We start from the raw sequence: 22,858 nt of genomic DNA, 5'->3' as shown, positions 1-22,858 counted from the left end.
CCCCCTCTATACCAAACCATGCAAAGGGGAAAAAAATAATCATTTTGGGAAGATGTAGAGAGAAAGGCAAAGCAGTACCCAAGACAGTAAAGTCACACATTTCTAGGTCGGCAAGGAACTTGATACTATAATGCTGGTGATAGTAATGTTCAACTGACTTGTCTCATGTGGTCTGCTTCTAGTTATTTATCCTCAAATCTCTGTTTCCCTGTCTTCAAATATCTTCTATAAAGTGGAGATTCCTAAATAGCTCTTCCCAATCCAGATCTGTCTCCTGAACTCAATAATCTTCTGTCCACCTACACCTGGATGCTTTATAGGTATCTCCAACTCAGCATATTCAATCAAGCTGATCTTACCCCAGTACCTGTGTCCCTCCCATGTTCCCTGTCCAGGTGAGTGCCACGACCATCCAATTGGGAGCCAGCAGGGGAATTCATCCTTTACCTTGTCTCTCCCCTCACCTGATCCCTCACAATTTCCGTCAATTCTGTCTCCTGAACATCTCAGTCCTGTCTCGTATCCACCACATGACTTCTAGCCCAGTCTTTCCTATTTCATATGGTAGATTTATCTTCCTAACTGGTCTCATAATCTGCTCTACCCACCCTACCTCCATTTTGTTCACTCAGGAACCAGAATGGCCTTTCTCAGACTCAAATTTTATACTGCTCTCCTACCTAAGTCCTTCTGATGCTGCTGCCTCAATACAGAATAAACCTCCAAGGAATGACATACAAGGGCCTTCACAATCTGGCCCTTGCATCAATTTCTAACGTCATCCCCTTTTGCTCTCCTTATGAAATGTAGCAGACTCTTAGTGCCCTGCACACATCCATGCCCTTACCACGTTGGTGTGCAGAAATGGACTGCCAGGGAAGAGTATCTGCTTGTATTCATGTGAGTCTTTCTCCAGTGCCTTAGAAAGGCTGCGCTGTTAGGCACACAAGGCAGGCCAGGAGAACCAGCGAGCTGACCCCTTGAGGTTTTCCTCAATCAGTGGTTGGGATTTTGAGTGTGAAGAAGTAGCCAGGAGCTGGCTTGGTAGCATAACCTTTGGCTGTCTTCTTTTCCCCACCTCACCTCCCCACTCTGCCACTGGCATTTTCTTTCATCTTCCAAACAAACCTCTTGCACTTGAATCTTTATCTCATGGTTGGCTCTGGGTGTGGGGAAACTTAGGTGCATTCCTATGCTTCGGCATTCCCAAGAGACTTCCAGTTATCCAAGCCCATCACACACCTGTCCCCTTAGAATATATTCCATTTGGTTTGTGACTACTCTTCTCCTAGAACACTTCTTTTCCTTTCCAACTCAGAGGTGCCTCATCTGTGAAGTTGTCTCAGAATTTTTTCTATTATACCATATGCAGTTGAATTGAATTTTTTTCTGTGCTCTGAAGTGCTTTGTACCTATTTTAAAATTCAACCTATATATCAACTGGCATTTCTGCCCACATGTTTGTCCTTCATGGGACTAGTTGATCTTTGAGATCAGGAATAATTTCCCACCACCTGGACCACTACTTGCTAAATGATGAAGTGGTCAAAACATTTTGGCAGAAGACTGACATGTTTGGAGTTAGGAATGTAAAAAAAGAGTCTCCTGGTAGCTGATAACTCCATGGAGATATATTCATTAATTCATTCAGCATAATTATCGAACCTACTACTTACCAGGCCTATTCCAGATATTTGGGATATATCAGTGGGCAAAACTTCAGTCTCTTCCTAGTGGAGCTTATGTTAAAAGCACAGTAAGCTAAAAGTATAATGAACTAGTAAATTGTTCATGGTTGGTATGGTTAGAAGCTAATAAATAGCTTCTAAATGGGGAAAAAAGGCAATGTGTGCAAACAAATTAGGGAGTGCTGGCAAGGGGCAGTGGTGAGAATGCAGGTTGCAAGTAGAATGTAATGGGGTCCAGAGCCACAGCAGTAGAGCTCAAGAAGAGGGTGAGTGCATGAGGCTGGAGTTGTTCTGAAAGTCAGTTGACAAGGTTAATTACCAACATGCAATACAATCATTTTGCTTCTAGTAGGCTAAACATTTGTGCTTCAGAGTACACCAGCCCTATTCTATCTAGGCTTGTAATATTCTTAGTTAAAAATGACTGCTTTCCTAGACATGTGGTCCCCAGGCAGATTGCCTGCTATGAGTTCAATTTTTAATGCAAAATGTCTTTCCAGCACAGAAGTGCACTGCCAATTTATTGAAGCTCATGGAGAGCATGATATCATTTGACAGAAGTGTCTTAGAGAGGGGTGCTGCATTTCAGAAGGTATAGTGGAGAGATAAAGCAGACCAGAGACTATACATTTAGAAAAGCAGACATTCTCAACTAAATGCAGTTACCATTAATTCGCTTTTCAGCAAAACCACCCAGGTTGGAAAAAAGCCATTGCATGAGCAGTCAGAATTATAATATACTAACAGTATAACAAATGTTACTTTTGAACATTCTCATAAAAAGAACTTTGAAGAGTAAGGGATTAAATGGGATCCAAGGGGTATAAGAATATTTTTAGGGGTGAATGATTTAAAAATGAGATGGACAGAGATTCTAAGATGGCACACATTTTAGAGAGGCTTTAAAAATGAAAATCTGAAAATATAAATCACAGAGATTCTTAGTGAGGAAGGAGACGCAAGAGGCAATTAAACCAGTACCACTTCACAGAGGAGGCTCCATGGAGTCTGAGATTCAAGTAACTGCAAGGAGACCGTAGCTTTCAGGATTTGCTGCTAGGAGCCTCCGTCTCTACAGGGGATGGGCTATTGCTGCTTAAACCTTTCAGTGGCTCCCCGGAGCACATGATATAATCCAGATCCTTCACCTGGCACACGGGGCTGTTCACGGTCAGTGCTGGACTGCATCGCCAGCTCATCTCGCTGGCACAGTACCCTAGCTCCTTACACCCAGGGCTCCAATAGGGAGAAACTCCTGGCCCTTTGCAGATGCTCTAGGCTGTTTCACACCTTCCTGTCTCTTTCCAGCCCTTGTCTCCAGTTCTGTCCTTTCATTCCCAGTGGGAATGTCAAACCACTTTGTTCTATTGCTATTGCTCCTCTTTTCTTTTCACAGCACATGCTGATCCATGGGGTATTTTTATCTCTAACATTTTTCTGTTTATTATAGTGTAAAACCCATACAGGCAGGATTATAGTACATCCCATGTGCCTAGCACAGTACTTGGCACATGATGTTTAATAAAAGGTGAGTAAATGAATACAGTTAATGAATTAATGTCAGAGAAACACAAAGGAGTTAGCAGGAAAAACTTAATCTGATGAACATTTCTTTGTGATTTAAAGTATACCATTCATGAAGGTATATTACTATTTCTATTTTACTGATGGAAAAGTGGGAGGGTTACATGACCTGTGCAAGTGTGGTAAGCTGAAAAAAGGCTCCCAAAGATGTCCAGGTCCTCATCCTTGGGACCTCTGAATGTTACATCATCTCGTAAAAGGGATTTGTGTAGATGGGATTAAACTAAATATCTCGAGATCAGGAGATTATCTTGGATGATCAAGGTGGGCCCAAGTATCCTTATAAGAGTGATGTAGAGGGATACTTTACTATAGAAGAATGTGATGTAATGACCTCAGGAGAGAGATTTAAAGATGCTACTGCTGGCTTTGAAGATAGAGGAAGGGCCCACAAGCTAAGGCATGAAAGGAATACAGTACTAGACACTGTAAGACAGGGAAGCTGATTCTCTCCAAGACTCCCTGGGACATTGGTCCTACCAATATCTTGATGTCTACCCAGTGAGACCCATTGTCTTCTTCTGACCTTCAGAAATGTAAAAGAACAAATGTATTTGTTTTAAGGCACTAAGTTGTGGCCATTTGTTACAGCAGCTATAGAAAACTAATATATCAAGATTCCAAATGCAATTCATAAATAGAAGATCAGCTGATGTCCTGACTCGGGAGTGCCACCATTTAGAGCTGAGTCATTTAACCTCTCAGTTTCATGGCACAAAGCCACAAGGGACACCATTCTTGCAGGATCAGTGTCAGGCAGTAGCCTTGTTCCCTGTCTATAATGGGGCCAAGGAGCACCTGAGACTCACCTTAGTGCTGCCCTTGTAGGCAGGAGACTTCTGGAAAGAGATAGCTGGAGGTTGAATTCACTGTGCTCTGCCCTGCACCCAAATGGCCCACAGCAGCCCTGCCCGAAAGTCACATGGAGCGTTCTGCAGCTCTGGAAAAGTGGGGACAGGAAACGAGGGAGGAGGGGTACTTTGTATGCACCTCTATGCAAGCACAGGGCATCACCTCATTTCATCCTTAGCAATGGAGCAGTTGTGCTGTTATATAGCCAAGGAAAGTGAGGATTAGAGGGATTAAGTAATTTATCTAAGGGTACATGGTAAGTGACTGGACTGGGATTTGAACCTAGGTCTCTCTAGTCCAATCAGTAGGCCTGTGCCTAACATCAGTGCCAGTAGTTCTCGAGGTGGGACCAGCAGTGGCTCCTGGGAATTTATTAGAAATGTAAATTCTCACCTTCCACCTGGAACTTACTGAACTGGAAGCTCAGGGTGGGCAGGAACTTGTGTTTGAACAGTCTCTCCAGGGGATTGTGATCCCTGTAGACACTGAAAGATAGGGAAGCTGATTCTCTCCAAGACTCTCTAACACTTCAGCCAAATAGCCCTGTTCTATCAGACTCACAGGCCAGGGGTCAGAAATACTTCAGCTGCTCATTACTTCTTTCTTTGATCCAAAGTGCCACTAACTCCCCTCAGCTCTGCCGGTTAATTGCCAGCCAAGGATTGGTACTCAGCATCCTGATTCCTCAGTGCACATACTTGAGAAACATTAAGTTTGCAACAGTAGAAGTGTCCATCTATTGCAGTGCTTCTCAAACTTTGATGGGCTCACAGATCATCTTGGGATCTTGCAAAATTGCATATTGTGATGGAATAGGTCTAGTCTAATTGTATTAATTCTTTAATATTTTTTGAGTGTAATTGACATACATTAATTTCAGGTGTATAACATAATGATTTATCCTTGTATATATTGAGAAATGATACCACAATAAATCTAGTTGAAATCTATCACTATACATAATTAACAACATTTTTTCTTGTGATAAGAATTTTTAAGATCTCTCTTAGCAACTTTCAAATATGCTCAGTAGTATTATTAACTATTGTCACCATGCTGCACATTATATCCACATGAGTTATTTGTTTTAGAGCTAGAAGTTTGGACCTTTTGACCCTCTTCACCCATATTACCCACTCCTCATCTCTGGCAACCACCAATCTGTTCTCTGTATCTATAAGCTCAGGTTTTTTTGTTTATTTTTGTTTTTAGTTTTTTCCAACCTGTAAGAACATGCAGTGTTTGTCTTTCTATGACTTATTTCACTTAGCACAATACCCTTAAGATCCATCCCTGTTGTCACAGTTGGCAAGACTTTATTCTTTTTTATGGTTGAATAATATTCCTGTGTGTATATGTGCATATATGTATATATGCACACATACACATACATACATACATACCACGTTTCTTTTATCCATTCATTCATTGATGGACATATTTCCATGTCTTGGCTATTGTAAATAATGCTGCAGTGAACAGATATCTCTTCAAAGATAATGATTATCTTTCTTCCATTTATATACCCAAAAGTGGAATTGCTGAATCATATAGTGTTTCTATTTTTAATTTTTGTGAGGAAACTCTATATGGTTTTCCATAGTGGCTGTACCAGTTTACATTCCCAGTAACAGTGCACAAGGGTTTCCTTGTCTCCACATGTTCCCCAACACTTATTATTTCTTGTCATTTTGATAATAGCCATTATAACAGGTGTGAGGTGATATCTCATTGTCGTTTGATTTATATTTCCCTTAAGATTAGTGATGTCAAGCACCTTTTCAAGTACCTGCTGGCTATCTGTATATCTTCCTTGGAAAAATGTCTATTCAGTTTCTGCCTATGCTTAAATGGATTGCATGTTTTCTTTGCTACTGAATTGTATTGAATTCCTTATACATTTTGGACATTAATTGCTTATTGGATACAGGAATTGCATATATGTTCTTCCATTTGGTAGGTTGTCCTTTCATCTTGATGGTTTCCCTTGCTGTGCAGAAGTGTTTAGTTTGATGTAGCCCCATTTGTTCATTTTTGCTTTTGTTTCCTTTGCCCAAGGAGATGTGTTCAGGAAAAAGTTGCTCATGTTTATATTCAAGAGACTTTTGCCTATGTCATCTGAAAACAGTGGCAGTTTATCTTCTTCCTTACGATATTATCATATGGATTGCTTTTATTTTTTGGTGTTATCTGTTTGCCAAGTTGTTGTCAGACTAAAAAATCTCACCAAGATTTAATGTCAAGCCTCCCACCTATGTTTTCTTCTTGGAGTTTTATTAGGTTAATGTCTTGCATTCAAACCTACAATCCATTTTGAGTTAGTTCTTGGGTATGGTATAAGATAGTTGCACAGTTTCATTCTTTTGCATGTGGCTATCCAGTTATGCCCACACTGTTTATTGAGGAGACTATCTTTTACCCACTATATATTCTTGAATCCTTTGTCAGAATATAATTGGCTATATATGAGTGGGTTTGTTTCTGGTCTCTCTATTCTGTTCCATTAGATATCTGTCTGTTTCTATGCCAATACCATACTATTTTGATTGCTATAGCTTTTAAGTATAGTTTGAAATCTGGGAGCATGATACCTCCAGCTCTGTTGTTCTTAATATTGCTTTGGCTATTTAGGGTCTTCTTTGGATCCATACAAATTTTAGGATTATTTCTTCTAGTTCTTTGAAAAATGCCATTGGTATTTTGATAGGGATTACATTGAATCTGTAGATTGCTTTGGGTAGTATGGATATTTTATCAATACTCTTCTAACCCATGAACATGGTATATCTTTCTATTTATTTGTGTCTTCTTCAGTTTCTTTTATTGTTTTATAGTTTTCAGTGTACAAATATTTCACCCCCTTTGGTAAATTTATTCCTAGGTATTTTATTCTTTTTGATGCATTTGTAAATGGGACTATTTTCTTAATTTCTCTTTCTAGTTAATTATTAGTGTATAGAAATGCAACAGATTTTTGTATATTGAGTTTGTATCCTGCAACTTTACTAAACTTGGTTATTCTAATAGTTTTTTGGTGTTATCTTCAGAGTTCCCTATGTATGATATCATGTCATCTGCAATTTGTATGCCTTTTCTTTTTCTTGTTTACTTGTTCTGGTTAGAATTTCCAATGCTATGTTGACTAAAGAGGTGAGAATGGGCTTCCTTGTCTTGTTCCTGATCTTAGAGGAAAAGCTTTCAGCTTTCACCCTTGAGTGTGTCTTAGCTGTAGGTTTGTCATAAATGAACTTTATTTTTATTTTTTAATTTTTTTATCAAGGTATTATTGATATATACTCTTATGAAGGTTTCACATGAAAAAACAATGTGGCTACTACATTTACCCGTATTATCAAGTCCCCACTCATACCCCAATGCAGTCACTGTCCATCAGTGCAGCAAGATGCCACAGATATAAATGGACCTTATTTTGTTGAGGTATGCTCCCCTTATACTCACTTCATTGAGAATATTTTTTAAAATCATAAATGAATGTTGAATTTTGCCAAATGTTTTTTCTGCATCTATTTAGATCATATGATTTTTATGCTTCATTTTGTTACTGAGGTGAATTCCATTGATTGGATTGTGAATACTGAAATGTCCTTGCATCCCTGGAATAAATTCTACTTGATCATGGTTTATGATCTTTTTAGTGTACCATTGAATTCAATTTGCTAATATGCTGTTAAGGATTTTTTCATCTATGTTGTGCAAGAATATTGGCCTGTGATTTTCTTTTCTTGTGGTTTGTCCTTCTCTGATTTTGACATCAGGGTAATGCTTGCCTCATAAAATGAGTTTTCAAGTTTTTCTTCTTATTCTGTTTTTTTTTGGAAGCTTTTAGGAAGTATTACTATTAATTTTCTTCAAGTGTTTGGTAGTATTCACCAGAGAAGCTCTCTGGTTCCAGAATTTTCTCTGTAGGGAGGTTTGTGATTATTGAATCAATCTCCTTACTAGTAACTGGTCTAAACTGTTTAGATTTTCTATTTTTTCATGATTGGTAGGTTGTATATTTCTAGGAATTCATTCATTTCACCTAGGTTGTCCAGTTTGTTGGTGTATGATTGCTCCTAGTAGTCTCTTATGGTCCTTTGTATTTCTGTGGTATCAGTTGTAACATCTCCTCTTTCACTTAAAAAAATGTATTTATTTTTAATCAAGTTACATACAATACAATGCACAAATCTTAGTGTACAGTTCAATGAATTTTGACCTGTATATACACTCATGTGACCATTTTAAATTTTAAGTCCTCTCTTTTTTTCCTGGTGAGTCTGGTTAAAGGTTTATCAATTTAATTTTTTCCAAGAACCAGCTCTCAGTTTCATTCATGTTTTTAAATTTTTAGTCTATATTTCATTTGTTTCTGCTCTGATATTTTTTATTTCTTTCCTCTGACTAACTTTGGTCCTTGTTTATTCTTCTTTTCTAGTTCCTTGAGGTAAAAAGTTAGGTTGTTTGAGATTTTCCTTCTTTCTTGAGGTAGGCATTTATCTTTATGAACTGCCCTCTTAGAACTAATTTTGCTGTATACCATGTTTTTTTATGTTGTTTTTTCCACTTTCATTGTCTCAAGGTATTTTTTAATTTCTTTTTATTTCTTCATTGACTTTGACTTTCATTGGTTTCTCAGTAGCATGTTACTTAATCTCCATGTATTTGTGAAATGCCTAGTTTTTTTCTTGTATAGGAGTTCTGGTTTCATACCACTGTGGTCAAAAAAGAGGCCTGAAATGATTTCAATCTCTTGAATTTACTAAGACTTGTTTCATGGCCTAACATATGATCTATCTGGAGAATGTTCCATGTGTGCTTGGAAGAATGTGTATTCTGTTGGTTTGGGATGGAATGTTCTGTATATATCTTTTAAGTCCATCTGCTCATGTTTAAGGCCAGTTCTCCTTTTTTAGTTTAAATCTGGATAATCTACCCATTGATGGGGTATTAAAATCCCCTACCATTATAGTGCTATCAATTCTCCCTTTAGTTCTGTTCATATTTGTTTTATATGTTTAAGTGCTCTTATGTCAGGTGCATAAATATTTACAAATGTTATATCTTCTTGTTGGAATAACCTCTTTTATCATTTTATAATGGGCTTGTCTCTTCTTAAAGCCTTGTTTTAAAGTCTATTTTATCTTATATATATGTAAGTATAGTGGCCCCAGCTTTCTATTGGTTTCCATTTTCACAGAATATGTTTCTCTATCCCTTCACTTTCAGGCTGGTCCTTGCCCTTTCACCTGATGTGAGTCTCTTGTAGACAGCATATATATGGGTCTTATTTTAATTTTATCTATTCAGTCACTCTGTGTCTTTTCATTAGAGCATTTAGTTCATATACATTTGAAGTAATTATAAATAGGTATTATTTTCATTTTGTAATTGTTTTTTTTGGCTTTTTTGTAGTTCTTCTGTTCCTTTCTTCTCTTTTGCTCTCTTTGTGATTTGGTCATTTTCCATAGTGGTGTGCTTTGATTACTTTTTCTTAATCTTCTGTACATCTACTATAGGCTTTTGATTGGTGGCTACATGAGGTTTACATATAACAACTTATATTTCTAGCAATCTATTTCAAGTTGATAAAACTTCAGTCTGAATACATTTTAAAGCTCTACATTTTTACTCCCTCCCCCCCACAATTTATGTTTTTGATGTTATAATTTACATTTTTGTATCTTGTGTATCCCATAACTCTTTTAGTTATGGTTATTTTTACTGTATTTGTCTTTTTAACTCTCCTCCTAATTTTATAAGCAGTTAATTCACCATTTTTACATTAGTTATTCTAAATTTTACTATACATTTATCTTTACCAGATAGGTTTTCCTGTTTGTAATTAGCACCCTTTCTTTTCAGCTTAAAGAAGTCCTGTCAATATTTCTTATAAGGCTGAATTAGTGGTGACAAACTCTTTCAGGTTTTGCTTATCTGGAAAACTCTGTCCCTTCTTCTATTTTGAATGACAACTTTGCTGGGTATTATTCTTGGTTGGTAGTTCTTTTTTCTTTCAGAACTTTGAGTGTTGAAAATTGCCACTCCCTTCTGGCCTGAAAAATTCCCATCTGTTGAAAAATATGATGGTCTTATTATGGTACTTCCCTTGTATGTAAGAAGTTGATTTTCTCTTTCTACTTTCTTCTTGTCTTAACTTTTGACACCTTAACTGTAATGTATACCATTGTGGGTGTCTGGATTCATCTTATTTGGAACTCTCTGGGGTTTGGATGTCTGTTTTCTTCCAGTTAGGGAATTTTTCAACCTTTATTTCTTCAAACATGTTTTCCGCCCCTTTTATTTCTTTTCTTCTGGGACCCCTATAATTAGAATGTTGGTCTGCTTGATGCTGTCCCATAAGCTCCTTAAGTTCTCTTCACTTTTTTCTTCAGCCTTTTTTCTTTATGCTGCTCTGCTTGGGTTAGTTCTTCTTCCTTGTCTTTGAGTTTATTGATCCTTTCTTTCACTCCACCTACTCTGTTGTTGAACTCTGTTGTATTTTTCAGTTCAGTTATTGTATTATTGAGCTCTGTGACTTTTAATTGGTACTCTCTTGTATTTTCTGTCTCTTTTGAAGACCTCACTGTGTTAATCTATTCTTCTAAGTTCAGTGAACATATAGCCCTTATTTTGAACTCTTTATCAGGTAAATCCCTTATCTCCATTTCATTAAGGACTTTTCTGAGGTTTAATCTCTGTTCTTCTTTTTCTTTGACTCTCTGTGTTGGCATCTATGCATAAAACAGCCACTTCTCCTGGTCTTGAAGGAGTGGCCTTGTGTAAGAGATGAAACATATTGTTCAACCTTGCCATAGCTCTTGGTTATCTTTCAAATCTTTGTGATTGTCAAGCAGCCTATTTTATGTTTAGTGGTTCCCAGTACTTGACGGAATGCCAACAGCTGTCAGTGTCCCAAAGGGAGGGACCTAGGTTCAGGATGATTGGAAGTGAGACCCTCAGGCAGCAGCTTTTAAAGTATGCAAATATATACAGTGCAGCAGGACTGCAAACATAAGTCCCACTTGCTACCACAGCAGGTGATCTAGAGGTGTCCTCTGGTGGCAGTCACAAAAATCAGGGCACCAGACAAGTATGCAAGTTCATTTCCAGGAGATACTGGCCACTTGGCGTGAGGCAAAGGAAAAGTGTGAAGATGGCATCCACTAGCCTCTATTCCAGGAGGGCATCTCAGTAGGCCCCTAGATGTGTGCCAAACCAGAACCCTGCCCCTCAGGCCAAAGCTCTAAGCAAGCCTGTAGGACTCTTTCATAGAAAGGCTGGGGATGTGTTTCAGTCTGCTCTCTGCACAGGTACCACGGGGATGGTAGCCAGCCATGAACTGTCCGTTAGTTACAGTCCCATGAGACCCAGGAATCCAAGTTCCTGCTGGCCACCAGAGTTAGGCAATCAAGAGGCATTCCCTGGGCTGCAGCCAAAAAATGGTGCACCAGACATCTGTACAAGCTTCCCTCTGGGAGACACGAGCACTCTGTGGCATGGGAGAGGGAGCGCACAAAGATAGCTCCTCTGAGGTCTCTGAGGATTACTGTGGGCCCTTCCATATGTGTTTAATTAGAGTCCTGCCCCTCAGGCCACAGCTATGAAGATGAGTTAATATGTATTAGTTTTCTGTTGGTGCTGTAACAAGGTAGTGTGAAGTCTGTGGCTTGATAAAACACCCATGTATTATCTCACAGTTAAGTAGGTTGGAAGTCTGAGCATAGTGTGGCTCAGCTACTGTTCTTCTCTGGGTTTTACAAGATTGGAATTAAGCTGCTGTTCTTGTCTGGGTTTTACAAGGTTGGAATCAAGGTGTCACAGGCTGCATTCTTTCTGGCCATGCTGAGAATAAATCTGTTCCAAGACCATACAGGTTGATGGAAGAATTCAGGACAGAGGTCCCTGTTTTCTTACCACCTATTGGCTGGGGATTGTTCTGTTTCTAGAGGCTGCGTGTATTTCTTGCCTCTTGTCCCCCTTCCTGCATCTTCAAAAGCCAGTGGCTGTGGGTCAAATCATCCCTGTATCTTGAGTCTCTCCAGTCCCCTCCTCTGCCTCAGGCCTCATCTGTCTTTTTCCACTGCATCCTTCTGCCTGACTCTGTCTTGGGCTCACATGGGTAATTCAGGGTGATGTCCTTATTTTAAAGTCAGCTGATAACCTTTAATTCCATCTATAGTCACTGCCCAGCAGTAAATAATCTGGAGGGGAATTTGGGGAGACATTTGGAGAACCCTGCTATTGTACTAACCGACTCCCTGCCACTGCTGCTGTACTTTGAGATGCAAGACCTAAAGTGTTTAGCTTTATTGTGTTTGTGCAGAAGGTTCTCTGTGTATTTTAGGGCCAGGAATAGAATCTCTATGAAATCTTCTGGGATTTTCCCTCCACACTGAGTAGAAAGGCTGGGAAGGTTCACAGGGATGATGCTGAAGATGGAGAAACTGAGGTATAGACACATAGAGGGCTATGCTGAAGTTACACAGAATCAAGATTAGAACTTAGTTGTCCTAGTGTCTGTGCCAGTGCTGTTTCCTCCCTGTCATATGCTCAGTTACACACTTACTCATTGACTTATTCATTTATTGATCAAAGTTATCAAGTACTTACTCTATAAGAGACAACTTGCTAGACTCATGAGATATAAGACATTTGCAGATCTTGCCCCCATAGAATAAATTTTATAGTGAGAATTACATTAAACAAATACTTCTACAGTTAACTAGGTATTTATAATATGAGTGATGTGAAAGTACACTACAGGCTTTCATAAGAGCTTATAATAAGGAGATTTAACCTTGTCTAGAAGGATTGGGAAATGCAGAAGTGACATTTAAACCAAGGACCAAATAATAAATGAGTCCTAGAAAGGTATAGATGAGTAGGGACAGGATAGCATTAAAATATGGGGAATGGCGTTTGGGAAAGTTCTAAGGCACAAAGCAGAATAGAAAAGTCAGGGAAAGTTAGGGTGTCTGGAAAATATGAAGAGAGGGAAAGAATGGCATGAAATGAGCTTAGAGAGCTGTGGGGTGAGTCAGATTGGCTATGGAAAAGAATTTCAACATTATTCCAACTGAAATGGGAAGCCATGGAAGGGTTTTAAACAGTGGAGTTTTGTGTGTGATTTGAAATTTTAAAAAGAGCACTCCAGCTGCTATAATAGAATAGATTAGAGGAAAAAGGTAAAGACATTTGGAGTGTGGCACAGGCATGCACTCAGGGAGGCTAGTTAGGTGTGGCAACAGCCAGGTGAGAAGTAGCCTGACCCTGGGAGGTGTGGACTAGGATGGGGGCAGCATAGCTGAGTGACAGAAAAGGGATGCAGGACATATTCTGGGCACAGAATCATCTTTACTTGCTGATGGATCAGATGTGGGAGTGGTAGAGAAGATGCGCAGGACAACTTCTGGTTTCTGTCATATTTGTGGCTCTTTTCATGACACAAGTCAACGAAAAAATCACATTCCTATAAAATAAAATGCCTTACATTTTCTTGATAGGTTAGCCTTTATTATATTGCAAGAGTTGTGATTCAGGTGGCAAGAAATTCCTGCTTAATACCACCTGGACAGAATGCATTTTACCAGATTTGTCAGAGTAGCTCACGGTATTTCTGTGACTTCACGGTATAGCGTGGTAATGTTTCTCTGTGTTCGCCAAATCTTCATCCTACGTCTTCCTCATATCATTTGGGGCTAGCGAATGCAAATGATGCTTCCCAGAGAAAAATTAGCATGAAAGGAGGCAGTGCATCCTCATTTCCCTTAGGTCCATTCTGATTTCTTTTGCTCACATGGCCCATTGGTTACTACTAATTGTCATGATGATACTGATTTCAACTGGACTGGTCACACAAAGCACTGCATGTGAGGACACGGTGTGTAGTCGTGGGTGGATGTTGGTGTGCTCACAAGAGACAGCAGGGACGCTGGACCAGGCATGACCAGCTGAAATATACATAATCCTGATGCAAACTCCACAGTCATGTCCTGAAGGCTGTTTTGACAGACATCTTCCTTGGCTCTTGCATTTCTCCCCAAGACTCTGATCTCAGATTGCCTGGATTTAAATTAATCCTAGATTTTCCATTTATCACCAGGATGCCTTAGGCATTCACCTAATCTGGCTCTTCATTTGTAAAAAGAGGATAAAGTCAGGCAATTGGGAGTACTGCCTGAAATAACCCCTAGAAAGCATCCAGCAGTGTTTAGCACACAGAAAGTACTTCGTACATGGGGGCGGTGATTATTTCCATTGTTAGGGAGGGGAGGTGCTAGGACATCACCTGCTTTCCTTTTACTCTCCTCTGGTAAAGACAGTTTAGAGGTCAACGGGTTTTCTCTTCAAAGGCAACAAAGATTCTGAGCAAGCCCTTGTCCCCAAATCTAGTCTTGCAAACAAACCTTGCCAAATTTATTGCTCTTGCCAAGGACATCCCAGAGAAGAAAGGCTGCCTCCTTTCATGTGAGCCCTGCTTATACCCCAGCCTTTCATTTAGCTGGCTCAGTGTAGCCATCAGTACCCTGAGGACAGAAGCAAATATGGTCACCTCAGCGTTCTGTCTGAGTGAATGCTTCCTGAGTATGTTGGCAGGAGGCCACAGGCTGACTTGATAGGTCCCGTGAGTCAGTCCATTAACCTCTCTGAGGGTTGGGGACTCTGATGACAAGAAGGTGGAGGAAGGGCAACAGCCCATCCTGGGCCCTTACAAGTTGTCCTCAGTGGTCTCTCCATCCCCGCCTCCAGCAGCCTGCCCCGCCCCCTTCTCACCACCTCAGTCCACAAGCCCTTTGCTGGTCTCGTGCCTTCATCTTGGTTCTGTCGAGAATCCTTCAGCATCCTCGCCTTTTTTGACTTAAACATTCCTACTTATCCTTCAAGACTCGGTTCAAATGTCACTTCTCACTTGTCTTTTTATTCATTCCACAAATACTTATTAAGCAAGGCATAGTGCTAGACATATAAAATACAGCAGTGAACAAGATGGACAAACCCAAGCTCTCACGGTGCTGACGTTCTAGTGGGAGACTGATGATAAACAAGTAAATGAACCATAGAACGTTCTGCTGTGGTAAGTGCTGTGAAAATACCGGAAAAGGCGGGCAGGTGTGGCAAGAGTGGTGGAGGAAACTATTTTTGAACTGAGACCTATAGGGTGAGAAGAACCCAGGCATGGGAAGAGCATGGGTCTGGATGCGGAAATAAGCTAGTTTTGTTTGAAGAGTAAAAAAAACGTTGGTGTGACCAGAGCATGAGGGGAAGGTGGGCATGAGGAGAGATCAGAAGGGTCTCAGGGAAGGAGTTCAGATTTTATTCTCAGCAACCGGGAAGAGAGAGGTGACAATGGATTTCGTTTGTAATAGTAGTCTGTTAACCCCGAGGAGAATGGATGGGGGTTGGGTGGGGGGGAGAGAAAAAGAAGAGGAAAGCGTAGGGGAGGGAAGCAGGGAGCCCCATTAGGAGGTTCCTGCTGTTGTCCCGGATGGACTGTGACGGTGTGATGGGCGAGAAGCGGAACATTTAGAAAGAATGTGGCGGCGTGGTTGATGGGACCATGCTAATGGATTTGTCTGGAGGTGAGAAAAGAGGGATCCTAGGTTTTGGGTTTGAGCAACTGGCTGGCTGGATTGCAATGCCATTTCTGAGATGGGGAGACATTCAGTTAAATAATATTCAGGGGACTGGGGAGTCTGAAATCTATTTCGGACATGTTAATTTTGAGATGTCAAGTAGCTATTTGGATCTGTATGTGGGAATCTTGAGGAAAGAGAGCAGCAATATATATTAAAAATCTCCCACTCCCCAGCATGAAAATAGTAAATTTCTCCCCTCTTTGCAGGGTTATATGAAGATCCCAACAGATCCTGGGTTCTCCTAGCTCTTATCATATCAAACATATTAAAATTCACCTTTTCCTACATTAAATTTAATTATATGGGATTCCTTAAGAGTTGCGTTGCAATGGACTAGTATGACATGTTACATTTGTTAGATATTTAATTAAAATGTAATTTGATTTTGCACATTTTAGAGAAAACTGTATTTTTGATGCATGCTGTTTTTGGATATGCTTAGAAAGCTGTGGCACAAGGGCGTGGGCCCTTTAACACTGAACTGAAGCAAGCTTGCTCCTCTGGACTCCCAACATGTTTTATGCCCTTTTCTTAAATAGCTGCATATTATAACCACGTGTTTTGTGTCTGTATCCCCAATTAGACCTTATGCTTGAGGAGGGCAAGGAGGACTTGAGCTTGGTATATGACTGGGCTCAATTTTACTTATGGAAGCAATTACTTTGAGCTCAGAAGGAGAAAAACCAAGTTCAGGGATTCAGTGCACTTTCTATTTGCACGTGGGAAAAGGCTCTTCACCCTGCCTTGCAACGTCTGTAACACGGACTTGTTTTTATTCTGGCAGTCTTTAAAAGGAGGCATTGTTGTGCAGAAGGCTGACACTGGGTTTTTGAGTCCCAGCCACACCCTTTACTAGCTGTGACTCTTGCAACAGAAAGTTAATCTCGATAGGCCTCTGATTTTTCTGGGGGCCAAATTATAAAGTCATTGTAGTAAAACTCTGTCACCTTAAAACACTGTATTCCTAAGATAACGTATTCTTTTCTATAATGAGAAAAGATCTTACAGTTAAGGCCTCTGAGAATATTTCTGGAAATTTCTAGAAGGATGCAAAATATCCTTTTGTTGTCCTGTATAAGCAACAATTGCCCCAAAACAATGGCCCTTTAGAGAAGAGACCTGGCAAGAAAATCATTCAGTAGTAAGAGTCAAGTCTTCTAAGTCCCTTGCAGGTAGAGAATAGGGAGGAACTGCTGGCTTTTCCAGGCCCTAGGCTGACATTCTGAGACTCAGTGATGTTGCCTAACTCCATCCTTCTTGCCCAAGAATTGGTTCAGGGCCAGATCTTCATCTCCTATGATTAAGAGGAGACGTAATTATAAGGATTACAGCCCCATTACGAGTGCCAAATAGCTCCAGTGAGCCACAGTGAGATCAAGTCTACCTTGGCTTTGCCCTGCCAAATTTGTCAATGGCTCCAAAGTATTCTGCTGAGAACTCCATATTTTATGGGTTTGCAATAAAAATAACATTTGGAAATGGATGCCAACCAGGGAAGAGAAGCAGGTTTATACTTTCTGTCATTGACACATAGTGAATTTGGGGCACAGGGCTCACCTGGGCCAGGTGAGGTCAAGCTGTAGCTGGACTTGATACTCCTGCTGCTGTTTTGTATTCCAGGACGGAGGGAGGAGGCCTTGAACTGACCAGATCAGTTTAAAATTGCCTCCAGTTTTCTCCATCTTCATCAAGCTGCTATTTGTCATTGCCCTTTGCGTGAAGCTGAATACAAAGGCAGTTAAAAATGCATGCCTACTTATATTTTAGCTGCATGATATTCATTTTACATGAGGAGAATAAGGTGTTAAACATTTCCACACTCAGTTGTGCCCAAAGTGTTGCTCACTTGGCTGAGAAATTTTAATTTAGTGGTTACTACAACACTCCCCTCCCCTTCTCTACTAAGCACTCAATTTGCAAGCTCCTCAAAGAGTAGACTTTTGAGTGGAAAACAGGGAGTCTACTGTTAGAAAAGATTAGCAGCCTGGCAAGCCCCTAATACTAGGGTGAATAGAAAATTCTGTTCAGTCCATAGATGGATACTGATGATAATAAGCAAGGTGGTCCATGGTTGTGAAGTTGAGGATGGGTGCATTATTCATCTTTTGGAAAGTGTCAAAATGTAGATTCTTCTGGATTAATCCATCAAATGTTGAATCACTGTCCCTGAAGCAAGGGACTAATTAGTTTAAAACCACTAAAATAATTTACTTCTCTGAACATCTCTTATGCAGCAAGTTCACTGGTAATGTTCCTGCTGCTCTTAACCCTCAGTTTAGTGAAGATTTAGCCATCCCCCAACAGTTAATTCTGGTTCCACCTGCTCTAGGAAACTCACCTTAACCAGTCAAATTCAAAGATATTTCTGCCCATCAGAACTTAACTTAGGGTCCCAATCGAGACCTAGAATTCACTATTTAGTGTTAATTGTCTTACTGTTAAATTAAATCTTTATTATTCTGAGTCAGGATGTATAATCTCAATCATTTTATTTCAAGTCCATATGCCTTCAGCTTTCTTGTTTGTAAAGAGTGGATGATACATGCCCCTGCTCTGGAGTTTGTGTGAGCATTAGAGAGGACCTATTTACATACTTTATATTCCCATGTTATGCAGCTCATATAGTAAATGGTGAGTGAAATTAGTTTTTCCCCATGGTGGGATTTCATGACAGCAGAGGCTTTCTTACCCCTTTCTGTGTTCTCAGATCTTTTAACCTAATTGGAACTAAATTTGTGTGTCACTTTTGCTGATTTCTCATTTCTTCTCCCAAAAAGCAGGGCATTCAATCTTCAGGGTTAGTGCCTGAATCTCAAGCAGGGTTTGCAAAGATCTGTAATCTACAGTTTTTTCTTGCTAACTATACAGTCCCACCCTGTGGCATATCACAGAGATTTATTTTAGATAAAGTCATCATGTAGGCACCCAGGGATACAGCCACGGTCTACTCTACACAGGATATCAGCAAACTGAACAAGGTCGTCTTCTTTAACAGCTTTACGTCTCCTTTAACATCTTCTCCTTTAATCCCCCATTGCCTTCTGTCCAGTTCCTTGGTGCCCACCCCCCATCTACCCCACTGGTGGGTATGCAGTGGGCCATGGCTGGGGGGACACCCAAGAGAAGAGTGGCCCACACACTAGGGTGGCATCCGCGCAAGCCAACAGAAACGGCACCAAGTTTATGTTGATTCTCACAACCTGCTTTCTAAAATTGGGATTTAACACACATTCACGACCAGGTCTAATCTGTTCCTTTCTTACGTGGCTGTTACTTCCTCTTTTTCAGTTCCCTCCTCTGCTCACCCTTTCTTTTCCAACTTTATTCGGATGCTTCATCCATCTCTGCCCTTTCCTTCATACTCAGCTTCGATGTGGAAACGGAAGTTTCTCGTTACCTCACCCTTTCAGAGATGTTTACATATGGGTATAAACAGATCAGATAAACAGGAACTTAGGTTAATTTAATAGAAAAAATAAAATATGGAATAACATTGATTTTGGCCAGTATCAATTACAACCGTTCTACTATATTTTACAAAAAAACAACTGAACATTTTACACATGTACAGTATTTTTCAGTAAAAGTGGGTTTGGATGATTTAACAATGGATCACTAATTAGACAAAAAAAACCAGAAGATAGGACTTTCATCTCTAGGAGGTTAGAGCATTTGTTAAGTCTCCAAACTTTGTACTATGCATTACATATATCTCATTATGAATATATATATTTATACATAATATATAACATTAACTTAAACTTTGAAAGCATTATGTTCTAGTTAATAATATTCTGTAGCTAAACGAGGCAGTAACACACTAGTAGTTAAACCAGTATTTCCATGGTGTGCGCCTGCATGGTCAGTGGGAAATGAAACACATAATGGTGGACCCCAGTGAATTCTGCTGTCATATTGATGAGTATTTGTCTAAGAATACAGACATCATTTTTCTCTTTCCTATCATAGCAACTTTCTGCCTCAAACATTATGGGCTGGTTCAGTTAAATGGATTCCTTTGCAGGCAAATCTGATTTTGCCATCTGCTTGACCTTACTTTAGGTTTGTACTTACATTTGTCCACTTAGAGATGTGCCTTTAAATAAATGTAAGACTCTATATGCTGTGCTCAGGACCAATTTGCTTTCTTTGGGTCAGAAGAGCTTACAGTTTTGTGATGAGGAAAATTGCTCAGCAAAATCACTGGATTCCTTAGTTACTTAACAAATCATTATGTGACTCGGTATCACTACACTGCTATTAAGAGGGTCAGTAAACTGTTTACTTATTATTCACCTTGGGCTAGATGTTAACTTTGATGTCTAGGAATGAATATTTTCAAGGTAGATTTTTTACTAGCTTGCTGCTTGGACAGGGACCTTAGCCCCCACTTCCCAGTTCCTTCCCAGAATAAATGTATAGTGACCTCATTCCCCTTCTCAGCCGTGAGACCACTGGCATCTTGGAAGTGAGGCTTTTGGAAGTATAAAGCCTGCAAGATGGCTGGTCCCTCCCAAAGCAGATGTGGTCACCAGTAGAGCTTTGATATGAAAAATGAAAAAACTTGATACCAGGCTATTCTTCCCTAAACAGAGAGAAACTCAGAATTGGTAAAAAGATCTACCAGGCTTCTTCATTTCTGACCACTGATCCAAAAACAGTTTTTGCACAATTCATTCTGCTAGATTCCAGGATGTGTTTGGGGAGTCAAAGAAAACCAGTGAGAATATTTCTAAGAAAACAGAATGTCTCAGTGACATCCAGGGGACAGGTGTACCACAGTACGGTTGGTTGTAAAGGGACAGAAGAGTGGGAAAAGAACAGAAGCAGGAGGGTACAATCATGCCGCCCATATTCAATTTCCAGTTTTATTTTCTTAAAATGACAAGATGAATGAACTTCTAATAAGCACCATTGAAAAAAGGTTGCCCAGCCAACTTGGACATGAGCTTAAATATTATTTAAATAAATTCCATTTCTTAAAAAATACAGGACCTTTTAGAAACTTTTGATTCTAGGAAGAAATTTCCTGCATCATGTTCAAAACACTTCCCACCACAATAAATGGAATTTCTGATGGCCTTTAAAAAAAATGCTATGGGGATAATGGCTAGATAGCACCAAGAGATTGTACAGGGCCTACAGAGTGAACACTCCAGATCTGGGGGGAGCTGGGTCAGTCTCAGCTGTTTTGGGTAGCGCTGCATTCTGTCCCTCCCAATTTGGCTATGCAGAGCAATCCCATTTGACCAGCTGTGCGTAAAATAAGCCAGTGGACACCGGAAAGGCCAATAGCAGCAAGTAAATCTGATGTAACCAGTGAAGCAGACTTATCAAGTGAGTATAATGCCAAAACCAGCACATAATGCATAAAGTGGGTTATGTGTGGGAACTGTCACTGTTAAACTGTGAGAAACTAAGACAAACAACACTGAACACAACTCTGCGGGATGGTCTCGATGCCCTCGGGTCCCGTGGTCTGCCATTTCCCCCAACGGTGGATTCATGAAAAATGACAGATGCAAGAGCTTTCTGTTTCATTTTAATCTATGTCTGCTCTTGTGAAGTTTTTGGAAGGTATGTTTAGGCATCTCAAACAGGGAAACAAGCAAGTAAATGCAAAAGGAAAAAAAAATGGACCTTTAAAACCAGGGCAGGAAATCAAATCATTACTTTAACGTCAAATTTTGGCATCAAATGCTTTGGTCATACAATACTGTCTCTGTGGTTCTGGCTGTTCAGCATGAAACACCCAGTTATAAAAGGTAGGCTTGTTGTAGGTTTATTATTCTTTTTTTCAATTTAAGTTCTGACAAAACAGTTCACCATCTCCCTGCACAAATTTGAGAAAGAGAGAAAAGAGAGCAAAAAAGAGAGAGGTGGCTTGCTTTTTTTTTTTTTTTTGCTTTTTTTTCTTTTTAATAATAATATGGAGTAATCTATAAGTCTACAGGAACAAAGAAATCTAGGATGGCAGCTCAGCCTTGGAATGTACATGTTTTGCAGCAAAGTTGTTGAAGAACCTTCCGTTGGCACAGATTGTTCTTTTTGACTAGCATACAGAAGCCACCTTCTGCCCAGGACTCTTCCGTTGCTTTTCCAGGGAGTCAGCAAGAGAGAGGGGGCAGTTCAGGACGAGAGCAGCATGATGTGCACACACGGAGGAAGGATGTGATTGGCCAGAGAGGCAGATTGGGGGATTGGAAGAGATCATTCAGGAGCAGTCAACAAGGAGGAAATTTGATCCACCCAAAGTGATTTCAGTCAACCGCATAGTTTTTCAAGGAGAGAGATTGCAGTCCAACGGTAAATGTGATTGATATCCATGATGGAAGGAAAAAAGATTAGAGAAAGAATAAATTAGAAATCAACAATAACATAGGCAAGGAATTTTTCTTTACAGAATTACCTAGAGCAGAGAGTATATAGTCATTTATACTATATTTCATTGACTCTAAGACACTGGATTTAAAATGCACTACTATTTTAAGTATTACCAAGAAAAAAAATGCTTCTTAATGGTGACACGATTGTCTTTTATTAATTACAGTATTCATTTTGTATTTATTGACATATTAAAATTACATAACAGGCTGTTTTGTTTCTATGCTTATATAATAACTCTTCCTCTGACTACGGAATAATAGCTTAATTTTTTAAAGCTATTTTGAACTGCAACTAAATTCAATACTGGAAGTAGTAACCATGTGCCTAGCTTACTAGCAATGATAACTATGTCATATCAACCTGCTGGTCAAAAGCAGTTGTAAACTGTCATGAAATAGAAGATGCTTCTTATTTCAGAGATGTTAAAATGTAAAAAAAGTATGTCTTAGAATCATTGAAATATGACAGTTGAAGGATAATAAATAGTAGTACATCCCTAAGTACAATTGCCACATGATTTGGAAAGTTTAGTGAGCCATCAATGATCTTACTCTTTTAGTCACCTGAAAATGGACTCATCATAAATACGGTTCTTCATTTTCCACTTTGACCCATGATCCTGACACTCCATTTTTACCAAAATGCCATTTGGCATAACTTCCTTCCTGTGTGCCATGGTTTAGAGAAAGCAGTTAAAGTATCACAGAC

At 39.7% G+C, this 22,858-nt stretch overlaps 1 protein-coding gene across 5 annotated transcripts in view; it reads right to left on the bottom strand.

The window, feature by feature from the left end:
- The window catches only part of PCSK5 (proprotein convertase subtilisin/kexin type 5), a 433,086-nt gene that overhangs the window by 124,824 nt on the left and 285,404 nt on the right, over positions 1-22,858 (bottom strand). Inside the window, exon 21 of one of the 5 annotated variants that reach the window (XM_017664303.3) lies at positions 19,208-21,857. The exons of the other annotated variants lie outside the window; for them this stretch is intronic. Coding sequence (XP_017519792.1) covers positions 21,742-21,857 — 116 coding nt within the window. The 3' untranslated portion in view covers positions 19,208-21,741. Of the gene's footprint in view, positions 1-19,207; positions 21,858-22,858 lie in introns of those variants that run through there. 5 annotated transcript variants of the gene reach the window in all.

This window comes from Manis javanica, chromosome 2 (genome assembly GCF_040802235.1).
Source record: "Manis javanica isolate MJ-LG chromosome 2, MJ_LKY, whole genome shotgun sequence".
In the NCBI taxonomy this organism is placed as follows: domain Eukaryota; kingdom Metazoa; phylum Chordata; class Mammalia; order Pholidota; family Manidae; genus Manis; species Manis javanica.
Note: the sequence above shows the minus strand (reverse complement) of the source record. Positions and strands in the feature narration are given on the sequence as shown.